Here is a 13,150-nt window from a genome sequence, read left to right as displayed (position 1 = left end):
AGCACAACATTATTGAGTGTACTATTTGGGTCCCACTATTCTGAACTACAGTCTGGAATATTCCTCTAGGCAGAAACTCACCATATATAGGTCTCTCTTCTTTTAGGGTCAGAATCTTGCACTTCAGATGTTGTACAACATCTGAAAACAGTTGTTTCATATATGTTGTCTAGTTTCTTAGTTGTTTACGACAAGAGGGTTATTCAGTACCAGGTAGTTCATCATTGTCAGAGCAGAAATCTTATAATATGTATATTTAAGGTTATTCTTTTTGAGAAATAAAAATATAAAGCTATAAAATTAAATCATAGACTCTATTATATTAAAGAAATAATCTAATCCAACACAGTTAATTGAAAGATGAGGAAATTGAGATAAAACAAGCTCATGTGACTTGTAATAAATTACACTGTGAGTTACTCATAGAGTCATTTCATAACCCAGGTTTTCTAAATGTTTGTCTACTGTTTTTCCCACTATAGTAATCTTCTGAAAATTTCTTCCATGTTTGAAATATAATTTTAACTTGTCAATTTTTTTATACTTTAGAACCCTTATACTTTAAACATTCTTCTCACTTAATTTTTGTTCTATCAATAGTATTGTTAATCCTGCTGTTAACACAAGCATGAAAAAAAGAATCCTTACAAGTGTGTTTTAGAATGATTGACATTCTATGGAACTATATAATTCCATGTAAGACCTAGCAAAGGAGACACTTGGTTGTTTTAATATAATTGGAGTCTCTATTTCATATTTTTCAGTTTGTTTTCCTTGCTGTCTAAAAAACACAACAAAGTTCTGGAACAAGCTACACAGTCCTTGAGAGGTTCGCTAAGTTCCAATGATGTTCCTCTACCAGATTATGTAAGTAGTTACCTTTGTCAGTAAAAAGTTTCCTTTCATTGCTAAATGTATAAATAACAAGACCTCTCTCTTCTCAAGGTCTGCCTGTGAAATCTCGAATACACACATAAAGGAGCGACATCTTAAGTCAAGGGAAAAAATATTAATGATTACTAACAAATGGTTGAGGAAAGTCAACCTAAACCAATGATTTTTCATAATTAGAACTCTTACTACCTTAATCAAGAAACCCTCTCAAATGAATTACAGAAAATAAAAGGAGGGTTTTATAGAAGTATGCAAAGGTTTCTCACTAAACATGGATTTCATAGAGAACGAGAACCTGAAAAGCTGTTGGATTCAGAATATACTGTCTTTCTGCGATCATTTTGTTTCTGTTCTCTGCTGCTTTTTGCTTCACTTTTATTCTTCTGCTTACTCCAGGCTAGGTTTCTCCATTTGCTGACTGAAATAGCAACCCCAACTCTTCCTCTTCTGCCGTAGACCAATTCCTGCATGTCATAATTTCAAGAGTTTCATCAAAAGGTTGATGAGACGTGAGGACTCAACAGGGTTGAGTCACACATGTAGTCACTAGGCATTTCCCCAAACCTGAATAGGATACATTAAATTGATTCTTGGCTGCCAGACAGTTAAAGGGCATCTTAATCTCCGTGTTATTGCCTCCTACTGGCCAAACACCTGAACAGCTGTAGGCTAATTCCCCCATTCTGACAATGGACTCTGTACCAAACCCTGACCCTTTGAAGTGTATATCTCTGCTTCGCCTCAGGACAAGTTGTGTTAATAAAAAGCATGGGGTCCTGGGGACGGAGAGAACCTAAGGCCTTAGACTTTAAGACCTTAGATCTTAGCTCCTTTAGCTAAGCTCCTCTGACCCCCAATGCCTTTCAAAATTATATCTCGTCTCTGGACTCTTTATAGTCTCTGGATTCCTATGTCATCTACGCACAACCCCTTCTCCAGATTCCTGAACCCTTCTTGATGCTGGGACAAGAACCCCGGACTCTTATACCTCCTGAGCCATAACATGTCTTTGTGTGTGTCCACTGACCAGAGTCTTCAAAGTCCTGGGAAAGAGACTCTAATTGGCTCTGCCCAGGTCAGATGCTGCTCTAGTCCTGTCAGCCATGTCAGCAGAGAGCAGCAGGAACATCTGCCTTGGTTCTTCCACTTTAAAGATGAAGAACATGATACCATCTGACCTCGTCCTTAAGGACGAGGATGGAATCGTTATATAGTAATAGGAAGGAGAATGCATTATGAGTTCACAGATAGGGCAGTGCCACTATCTGTGACATTTCTTGTATTTTGGAACATGGCATAGTAGAGGATGCTAAAAATTATCTTGTCATAAACCACAGAAGTAGTTCATCAAGCTCTATCTAATAGGACCTCTCTGAATCCCCAGACAACAACCTAATGGGTTGATATTTAGAAACTTTATGAGAGAATTTTTAGATTCTGATTTTGAAGTGGCGATGCATACCAGACAGCCGGAGAGTTGTTTTGCTTGTTTCCTGTGGTTTGTTTCATTTCTAAATGGTTGTGCTGATATGAGACTGTGGGAACAGCACCCAGTCCGGATAGCAGTCGCTGATAAACAGAGATAGCTGTGTGCAGCCACAGCCTGACTGGGGCTATTTTTCTTCTCGTTTATTTATTTATTTTGTGTGTGTGTGTGTGTGTGTGTATGTGATAGGATCTGTCATCCCATTAAGGTATTAAGATTATAATTCCAAAGTACTTCTCTCTCACACACAAAACATTTATCTTTTAAGATTTTCCTAGTAGTTGAATATTCTCAAGTTTTAAAAAATTAGTATAATAGCTCACTTACTTCTATCCTTGCCATGACTTGTTATAAGAAAACTGTTTCTTCTTAATGGCTGCTTGGAAACCCATAAAAGTCAGAGTGGCAGTGGGGATTGTGTTTATTAGGAGTTTGAATTTGGTTCATTTATAAATGTTTTGTACAATTATCATTTGATTTACGTAGTATTTCTCTGTTGTTATTCCACACAAAAAAATGTATACACTCTTGAGATTGCCCTAGCAGCATTCTCCTCGAATAAGATTCCATAAAATGATATTTCTTTGAGAAAATGGGTTATATTTCATAGTATTTGCCAATTATGGAGGTGATGGTGCAACGAGGGGATGTTTAACTCTAGCAGACATATGAATTCTCCTATTGAACATCACAGTTTTTAAAGTCACTGTCTATTTTCTTCTTGCATGAAATTTTCACTAAGTAAACATGAATTTCTTAAAGCATCTGCTTCCTGGAAATACTGGGAAAATTCCATTTGGAATCTGTCATTAACAATCCTAATTTTAATATGAACTTGAATTTGCTGCCTTTCCTCCGAGTTAATTAAAGAGGGTGGGTACCACTGATTTAGTACTGGTGATGATAGCTGAGTCACTCCTCCTGCCACTGATCTGAAGGTGATTGAAGAAAACAGCAACCTTAAAAGTAAGCGCTGCCATATGTTTTCTTTTGTGATAACTCAGTGTGTGTTTTTATTCACCATTCCCATTGCTCAGACACTATGAATAAGTGTTTTACACCTTTGAAACTATGTTTTCATTGTCATTCTCTCTTAAATTGGTCATTAACTGGGAAATAAAACATGTTCCTCACTCTTCTTCCCCAGAAATTTTACTTAAGTGTCTTTGCCAACCAACAACCGCATAAAATTCTGTGTCCTGGTGATAAAATGGAAAAATGAAAGGGTCTTAAGGCAGCCGTGGGTTCCCTGATGTATACTTTCTACACCAGGATTGGATAAACTATATTAGCACAGATTTTGAATAAGTGCTTAAAATAAGCATGTGTTTTTCTTCTCACTGTAGTACATAGAGTACTTTCAGTCTACCTAGAGGTTTCTGAGTTTATTAAGAAAATGTTTATTCTCATTATACTGTATAATTCACAAGCCAATTGAGTAACAACATAGAAAGCAAATAACAGTTACAAAAACATTAGTATTATTACTCTAGTACAACCATGTTTGCGTGAATGTGTCAGGGGAAACCTCAAGCCTTCCACCAAGTTGTAGATAAGGAGGAAATGCCCTGGCTGCTTAAGGGAAATACTAATTGCACTCAGGTCCTCTGTGGGGCGAGAGAATGCCCACGGCAGAGAGTGATGGCTGGCTCTGCAGGCTCGATGGGGCAGTAGAGGTGTTTAGGAAGCAAGTGAAGTTCAGTTGACTTGGCTAAGCTTCAGTGTCTTTATATCAGGGTTTCATAAAATTTAATTCAGTGACTAAACGGACCGAGGATTGTTAAAGAAGACTCTTTCAACATTTTTTTTCAAAACTCTGGTCATATACAATAGAACCTCAATATAGAAAATAAAAGGAAAATAATAAATGAGTTATACTTGCTTATTAAACTATAAGCATGGTTTTTAATTATGAATGTTGTCACAATGTCATAAGCTTTGTTTTCCTAATTTCTAACCATCACCTTAGCAACTATATGAGATTAGAAGAATCTAACTTGTATTCTAGGTGGAACCATACGGGACCAAATTGTATTTATTGCCCTTTGATCATCAAAGGATTTTTTAATCTTTCCTTAGGACACACGCTCCCATTTTATTCCAAGCAATGAAATGCAAAGGCACAAGCCAGAACGAGCAAGAGCCAGAATCAGAAAAACCCATTTCCTTTCCTTATTACAAAGCTAAGCAACATTTTCCAACACCCTTGCATCTTGACAGGGGGCAGGTGGGGAGAAGAGGGGGCGAAGGGGAATGTTTGACTAGCTCTCAGTGGGGGAATGTAGGTGGAAGTGCTGTAACCACTGCACCATCTTCCACACTTCCCTTCCCCTCATCATCTGCTATCTAATGCGGGAAATCCAGTGGGAGGGAGATCTTGAGGTCTTAAAATCATCTCATGGAAGGCAAACTGGGTATGCTGAACTGTGATGCAAAGCGGCAATAAAGCTTTACTACATTAAAAAATATGGACAAAGGGTCTGAATAGACATTTCTCAAAGACGACATACAAGTGACAGTAAGTACATCAGAAGGTGCTCAACATCATTAGCCATTAGGGAAATGCAAATCAAAACCATAATGAAGTTCACACCCACGAGGATGACAGTAAGTAATCAAAAAGGCAGATAATCACACGTGAGGGTATGGAGACATTAGAATCCTCATATAACTGCTGGTGAGAATGTAAAATTATGCAGCTGCTTTGGAAAACAATTTGCAGTTTCTCAAAAGACTAAACAAAGAATAACCATATGACTCAGCATATGGTCATAAATACCCCTAAGGAATTGAAAACATATGTCCATGCAAAAATGTGAATGTTCATAGCACCGTTATTCATAATAGCCCCCAAATGGCAACACCCCACATGTCTACACTGGTCTGTGGATAAATAAAAGGTGGTACATCCATACAATGGAATATTATTCAACAATAAAAAGGAAGGAAATATGCTCACTCAGCAGCACATATACTAACAGTAATGAAGTATGATGCGTGCTTCAAATGGATAAACCTTGAAACCATGCTAAGTGAAAGAAGCCAGTAACTAGAGGCCAATAGGCAAATCTTACAGAGATAAATAGTAGATGGTTTGGAGTGGGGAGTGAGTGCTAATGGGTACAGGTTTTCTTTTGGGGATGATGAAAATGTTTTAAAATTAGATTGTAGGGGTAGTTATACAACTCTGTGACTGTACTAAAAACCATTGAATTGTACATCTTAATTCAGTGAAGTCTATGGTGTGTGAATTTTATCTCGAGGAAGCCATTTAAGAAAAAGGTAGTACTTGGCCCTAACTGGTTTGGCTCAGTGGATAGAGTGTTGGCCTGTGGACTGAAAGGTCCTGGGTTCGATTCCAGTCAAAGGCACATGCCCGGGTTGTGGGTTCGATCCCCAGTGGGGGGCGTGCAGGAGGCAGCTGATCAGTGATTCTCTCTCATCATTGATGTTTCTAACTCTTCCTCTCCCTTCCTCTCTGAAATAAAAAAAATTTTTTTTCTTAAATAGTCTAAAAAAAAAGGTAGTACTTGGAGCACGAGAAAAAACAAGTACTATTTGTTGAATGTAATAGCAGATAGACATCAGCTTGGCTGGCATTATGGCATGAGGGTAAATGTAGGAAAATAAATCTTATACTTTGAAAAACTTAATATTTTCAAGGAAGAAAAACATGTTTCTTGTAGATTGACTCAACTTTAGAAACTGCTAGTCAATTAGATACGCAGTTGTACAAAGGTATGTGTATTTTTCAGCCTCATTTGAGAGCAAAAAGAAAAAAAAAAATGGGAACAAGTAAAATACCCATCAGTAGGAGACTGAATAAAGTACATATTCATTCATTACAATATTCTGCAGCCATTTTTTAAAACGTGAATTAGTCTATATGGCTTTATATGAAAAGATATAACACTTAAATCAGTTTTTAAAAACCCACACATTATGGTATGTAGGTTAATGTACATGTCTGTTTAAAAATATGCATTTAATTTTTCTAGAATAATGTACAGGAAACCATTAAATAGTGGTGACCTGTGGAAAGTCAGACTGAAGGGTAAAGAAAGTAGAACTTTATAGTTTTTTTTAAAGTTTTTTTTCTTTATTGATTAAGGTATTACATATGTGTCCTTATCCTCCCCATTGCCCCTCCACCCATCCCCCACACTCATGCCCTCACCCCTCTGGTGTCTGTGTCCATTGGTTAGGCTTATATGCATACATACAAGTCTTTGGTTGATCTCTCCCCCTTACCCCCACCCTCCCCTACCTTCCCTCTGAGGTTTGACGGTCTGATCAATGCTTCTCTGTCTCTGGATCTGTTTTTGTTCATCAGTTTATGTTGTTCACTATATTCCACAAATGAGTGAACTTTGTAGTTTTTACATTAATATTCTTCTTCATAGGTATAGATCTTGAAATCTTTTTTTAAGTATACACACAATTAACTTTAGCCTCCCTTCTTTCTTCCTCTTCCATTATTTTTAGATAATTTTAGATTTACAGAACAGTTTTAAGTAATTTTTATATACCCTTTCTCTTTTAGAAATGTCTTATATAACCACAGAACATTTATCAAAACTAAGAAATTACCCTTGGTACAATACTGTTAACTAAAATACAAATCTCATTTGAATATTGCCAGCTTTGACACCACTGCCCTTATTCTTTTCTAGGATCCAATTCAGGATCCCACATTGCATTTTGTTGTCAAGTCTCCTTAGTCTTTCCTTGTCCCTCATGACCTTGAGACTTTAGAAGAGTACTGGTCAGTTATTTTGTACCATGTCCCTCAACTTGGGTTCATCTGGCAGTATGCATTGTTGGGAAGGATACTACAAAGGTGATATGCCCTTCTCAGTGAATCGTATACATGATGTTGTTATTACTGGTTATGTTCACCTGTGTTTACCTTGAACACTTCACTAGGGTGACATCTGCCAAGTTTCTTCACTGTGAACTTGCCAGCTTTCCCTTTTGAGTTACTATATATTTTGGGGAGATACCTTTGAGATTATGCCAATAAGATCCTGTTTCTCTTTAAACATTTCCCCACATATTTTAGCATCCTTTGATCAGTCTTGCCTGCAGCATATTTTACTGATTTATTAATGATTTTCTATTTGTCTGATTTCTCCTACTTTTATTAATTGAAGTCTTCTGCAAGGAGACTTGCACCTCTCCCCAACGTGTTTACTTAGACAGTTATTATTTATATCAGTATGGACTCCTGGATACTAATTTTATTCCCTGTTTTATAAACCAGGACTGTTATTTCATTGGTACATAATTCCAACTTGGGCCATTGGAAGCTCTTTCAAGTTGTGCTCTTTGCCCTTTGAAGATGCACCTATCTTTTTTTTCTTCTCTTCCTCCCTCACTTTCTTCCTTCTCTCTTTTTTTATTTATTTTTATTAGATCCTCAAGATGTTCCAACTCATCTTGTATTTCCTCTGCTCCAGCCCTAGAATCATCCAATTCTCCATGGAGGATCATGACATTTAAATCAAGGTCTTTCTAGTTCTTTCATAATGCAGAAACTAGTGTAGAAAACAAACTAACAGCCTAATATGGTGAATAAGGTTGGTGAACACCCCTAAGGAACACAACTGCTTTGAACTTAAATAGATCCCAAGCCCCACATTGATTAGGTCCCAGGAAGTTTGTTCTTTAATACAATTGATTTCAAAATTCAAATAAATAAAGCCTGTGGCAAGTGAGCAAGCTCCACACCCACCCTGCCCCTTTTTTTCGTAATTAAAAACCAGGCCTGACTTAAACATAAGACTGGTTTTCTTGGTTGTATTATAACTTGGCTTTGGATGCACTTCTGAACGAGGAATTCCAGAGAGTTTCTAAGAATGCTTGTGAGGGCAGTGTTTAGTGGGAGGGCTTACTCCCCTCTTGTTAAAATAATAATAGTAATTATTATTACTCCTTCATTCTTAAAAAGCACACCTCAATTGAGGGAAAGAATATTGGCCTTTCTTTATTCCCGAAGAGGAACTTTGTCTTGTCCCCTCTTACAGAGTATGGCAGAATATTCTTCTAAAGAGTTTTTTTTAATTATCATTAAAAATACTTAAATAACTTTTATGTTGCTTCCTCTGGCTTATAAAAGGAAATAAGATGTGTTTGCATTGAAATCTGGCAATGATTAATTAACGTTCTAAGTGAAGTTTAAAGAATACAGAAAAAAAATAACCCATGCATATTAAATTCAGTAGCAGTGTGTGATAAATTTGTAAAAACCAGTGATCACGGTTTCTTCCCCTGCCCCCCTTCTCATTGTAGTAAAAAAATTCTAACCTGCTACTGTGTAGAGCTAATTTTTTTTTAAAGCAGCGATTTTTTTCAAATTCTTTGTTATTTAAGAAATCATTGTTTTAATTTTCTGTTTGCTCAAATTTTGATTGTTTCTCCCTCTCTCTCCCATTCTGCCTGAGTTTGTAATTCCTAATAGAAAGGAAAGAAGTCTACTATTTGGAATTTTCTTTGATATTTCCTTGATTTACATGGCAAATAGAAAGCAGCTGTCTATTTAAACATCTAATTCTTGAAACCATAGTCCCCTCAAGCGTCATCTGGAAATAATGTAGCTTGTAAAACAAAGCTAAGAAGAAAAGGCAATGTTTGTTTTATGTGGGATGAATGATTTCTGTTGGGGTCCTTTAATTCGGCTATTATGAGGGTTATTAAAAAGCTGTATTACAAAAGAGGTTTAAATGAAAAGAATTTTTTGAGCTGGTATCTTATTATTACAGTTGATTATAGTCAAAGCTGCAAATGTTTTTAAAATGGCACTTTTAGTTTCTCCAGATAAGACCCCCAAAAAACAGTAATCTTACTCAGTGTATGAATGGAAATACAACTCTTTCCTTAGTTGATTTAATTTCTGAAAACAAATTGTATTGGAGAATTCAGCTCTATCTGTTTTTCTAGAAATTTCAGGGATCTCTGAAAAATTCTTAAGAATCCATGTCAGAATATTTGGAGATCATCTTATGCATGCAAAAAAATATGATCATGAGAGCATGAGTTTACCTAAATTTCTGGTATTATTAGAAGATTCAATGAACAATAGATAAAGTTAAACCTAACTTGTTTCTAAATTTATTCATAAGTTATTTGAGATCTGATGTGTGAGATGTCATGAGAAGTGGTATACCCTACTTTGAGAACAAGTAAGTTTTTGCTTTGACAGTTGTTCGAGGCTATTCCATGATTGGAGTATATTGGTTTTCTTGATTTGTTATTACAACAGAGCAGTTATTTTTGGAGACTTGACATGTAAGAACTAAATTTCTTTACTAAAATATACTTGGCACCACAGAAATGAAATTAGCATGTCTGTTTGATAATCGAAGGGCAGGCATGGTTAACTGTTTTCGTGCATTTGGGTCACCTATAATCTCTCACTTGGTATTTTCTATGGTCTCCAGTTTGTATTTTGACTGAGGTCACGAGGAGGGTATTGGGTTGCTCTGAAACACCTTTTTTTCCTTTGATGGACAGTGCTCGTTGATCAGTTGAGTGATTGAATTAATAACTTATCCTTTTTAAGGGTCATGTTTGAAGCCTAAAAAGTCCTGAGCCTTTAATAACCAGGCATTATCTTTCATACTGGTCCGTGACTTCGGATTGGAACAAGAGTAACTTTTGTTTCATTATTAGTAGTACTTTAGCTCATTACCAACTCCAAGTCCTAAGTTTCCATATCTATTGTGAATGCTCCATATGATTACCAATATTCTCCAGTAATACCAGTTAAAAAAGAGTAATGTGTACCTAAACACACGCCATATGGTACTTGAAATGCCTTATTCTTCATCCAACAAGTAGTGAGCAACTACTGTTTTGTTTTTTAATATATTTTTATTGATTTCAGAGAGGAAGGGAGAGGAGGGAGAGATAGAAATATCAATGATAAGAGAAAGTCATTGATTGGCTGCCTCCTGCATACCCCCTACTGGAGATTGAATCTGGAACCTGGGCATGTGCCGTGACCAAGAATCGAGCCATGACCTCCTGGTTCATAGGTCAACACTCAACCACTGAGCCACACTGGCTGGGCTGAACAACTACTGTTTTATCAGGCACTTTTTTCTCTGTGTAAAGACTTCATGGAAGATAAAAATTTCTGCTCTCATGAAGCTTGCATTCTAATAAAGAGAGATGTATAATGATTGCAGGCACAGGTAAATGGATGAAGTATTAAAAGTTCCCATGGGAAAATAAAGCAGGATAATGAAATTGCACAACAGTGTGAATATACTTAGCACCGCTGGACTGGTGGAAAATGTCATGTGTCGCCCTAACCGGTTTGGCTTAGTGGATAGAGCGTCGGCCTGCAGACCGAAAGGTCTCAGGTTTGATTCCTGTCAAGGGCATGTACCTTGGTTGCGGGCACATCCCCAGTAGGAGGTGTGCAGGAGGCAGCTGATCAATATTTCTCTCTCATTGATGTTTCTAACTATCTCTCTCCCTTCCTCTGCAAAAAAATCAATAAAATACATATTTTTTAAAAGAAAATGTCATGTGTCTTTTACTACAATTTTTGTTGGTGTTGTTAAAGAGTATGAACAGTGGGATCTGAAAAACTAGACCTAATTTTCATGTGATCCCTCTGATTTTTGGTTTTCTCATTTCTTAAATAAAAGCAATAATGCCTTGCCCATGGGGTTGTTTTGAGAATTAAGTGAGAGAATGCACAGAAAGCACTTAGTGCAATATTTGCACATAACAAGTGCTATGTAAATGTTAGTGGCCATTGTTACTACATCTTCTACCACCTGAATGATAGGAAAATATGTCCTTTATTCTCCCATCCCTAAAAACTCAGAAAGACCAATTAAAAGTCTCTTTCCAGTGCTCAGTAGCATAATGGAATCTGTTTACACTGCAGGTTAGACTCAGTGTTAACTTGGTTGGTAAATACTTAGTGACCTTAGAGAAGTTATTGTTGCTCTCTGAGCTTCAGTTACCTATCAAATGAAGATATCTAATCTGTAGAGTTGAATTTAATATTAGTGATTATAAATATAACTTTCTTAGTTAATGCCTTGATCATAGTAAGTTTTCACTAAATAATGGATATGATCATAGTATGATTATATTCATTCAAATATATCTATCATAACAATAATGGAAGGTAAGACAAAATTTTTCATATATTCTTCCTGGGCAGAATTTATCTGAACATAAGAATAATCTATTTCTGAGTTAATTATGGGCTTTAGAACATACTATTAATTGCATCTTTCTCTCAACTTTTGAAGGTTCATCATATATCTCTTCTTTGTTTATAAATGGAGCCTTATCACCTTTCTATTGAGAGGAATGATGGAGTGCTCTGTTGTTGGTGAGGTGGCAAATTAAAGGTAATTGGAATAGTGATGCCCAGTAACATGAAAATCCTGTGCCTAAAAGGACTTGTTAGGTATCAGATGCAAATAGACAAAGTACAAGAGATTTAATTTAAGAAATGAGGTCTGCCTCTAACAGAAATACTCTAGAACTGATCCTGGAAATATAATGAAAGTGACTACTTAATCTTTTTTAGTTTCAATTTCCATATCTGAAAATAAGCACAACAGTCCTCTTATTAATTACTTATTAGATTTTAAATAAGATTAAATGCAGTAAATACAAAAGGGAAACAGCAGAAATTCAAGGAGGCTATCATCCATTCAAAATACACGATTTTATTCATGTCATGTTTGCTGCGAGCATTGAGTATACAGTGATGAATGAACAGACATGGAGTCTGCCTCGCCTCAGATAGTCAGTAGAGGGGAAAAAATCCTTTAGCAAGCAAATAAATACAAATTTATAAATACGTCTAGAGAAAATAACTGTGACATAATGCAGGAGAATTTTGAGAATTCTAATTTAGATTTTGGGGTGTAGGAAGATGAGGTATTTGCTTTTTGAGAAAGTGGCATTTAACTAAGACCTGGCGGGTGAGTAAGAGTCAGCCAGAGGAAGAGCAGGGACTGAGTGTTTTAAACAGCAAATGCCCTGAGGCAGGACAGAGCTCTGCTTATTCCTTGAACTGAAACCAGGCCAAATGTATTGGAAAGAGTAGCATTAAATGAGATTGGAGGTATAGGTCAGTGTCTGGCTACACCAGGCCTGGTGGGCTATTCATTGTAAGGATCTGTGATCTTATTCATATAGCTTGGCATATAGTTATTGAAGGGTTTTGAACAACAGATGTACCTTTGAAAAAGTATTATGGAGAAGTGATTTAAAGATTTAAAGAGGTAAGAGGTGAGACTGAGAAGCCATTTAATCCAACCTGGTGAGAGATGATAGTAGCTTGGAACTCAGAGAAGTACTGGAAATGGAAATGTTGGTAGGTGTCATCAACCTGAATAAGATATTCAAAGTCATGGCAATTGATGAGAGCATGATGAGAGAGAAAGTGGCATGAGAGGAAGGGAAGAATCAGCCCAGAGCTCTGAGAAGTTGGGTAGAAGAGGACATGCTGTAACAGGGGAGTTGGGGATTCCCCAAGTGCCTGGTGTCAGATGGGCATGCCTTAAAGAGGAAAAAATGCTAAAACAACTATGGATTGAAAATTGAGGATGAGATGAGGATTAAAACATATCCACTAGTTTTGGCCAAACAGAGGTGGTATCTGTGCATGTAAAAATCGGAATTTTTTTGAATAGTATAAACAGACAGGTAATTGATTAATCCTGTAAAGATACTTTCAGGGATTTGATTTTTTAAATTGAAGTTTAGGAAAGAAAGTATAAAATTAATTAT

General features: G+C 36.4%; 1 protein-coding gene across 3 annotated transcripts in view; it reads left to right on the top strand.

The window, feature by feature from the left end:
* Nucleotides 1-13,150, top strand: part of DYM (dymeclin) — a 243,199-nt gene that overhangs the window by 171,062 nt on the left and 58,987 nt on the right. For all 3 annotated transcript variants that reach the window (XM_070421132.1, XM_070421134.1, XM_070421133.1), the window contains one exon: nucleotides 765-867. In XM_070421132.1, the coding sequence (XP_070277233.1) occupies nucleotides 765-867 (103 nt within the window). The remainder of the gene's footprint in view (nucleotides 1-764; nucleotides 868-13,150) is intronic.

This window comes from Myotis yumanensis, unplaced genomic scaffold (assembly GCF_028538775.1).
Source record: "Myotis yumanensis isolate MYYU_CA2020_CCGP unplaced genomic scaffold, mMyoYum1.0.hap1 SCAF_7, whole genome shotgun sequence".
Classification (NCBI taxonomy): Eukaryota; Metazoa; Chordata; class Mammalia; order Chiroptera; family Vespertilionidae; genus Myotis; species Myotis yumanensis.
Note: the sequence above shows the minus strand (reverse complement) of the source record. Positions and strands in the feature narration are given on the sequence as shown.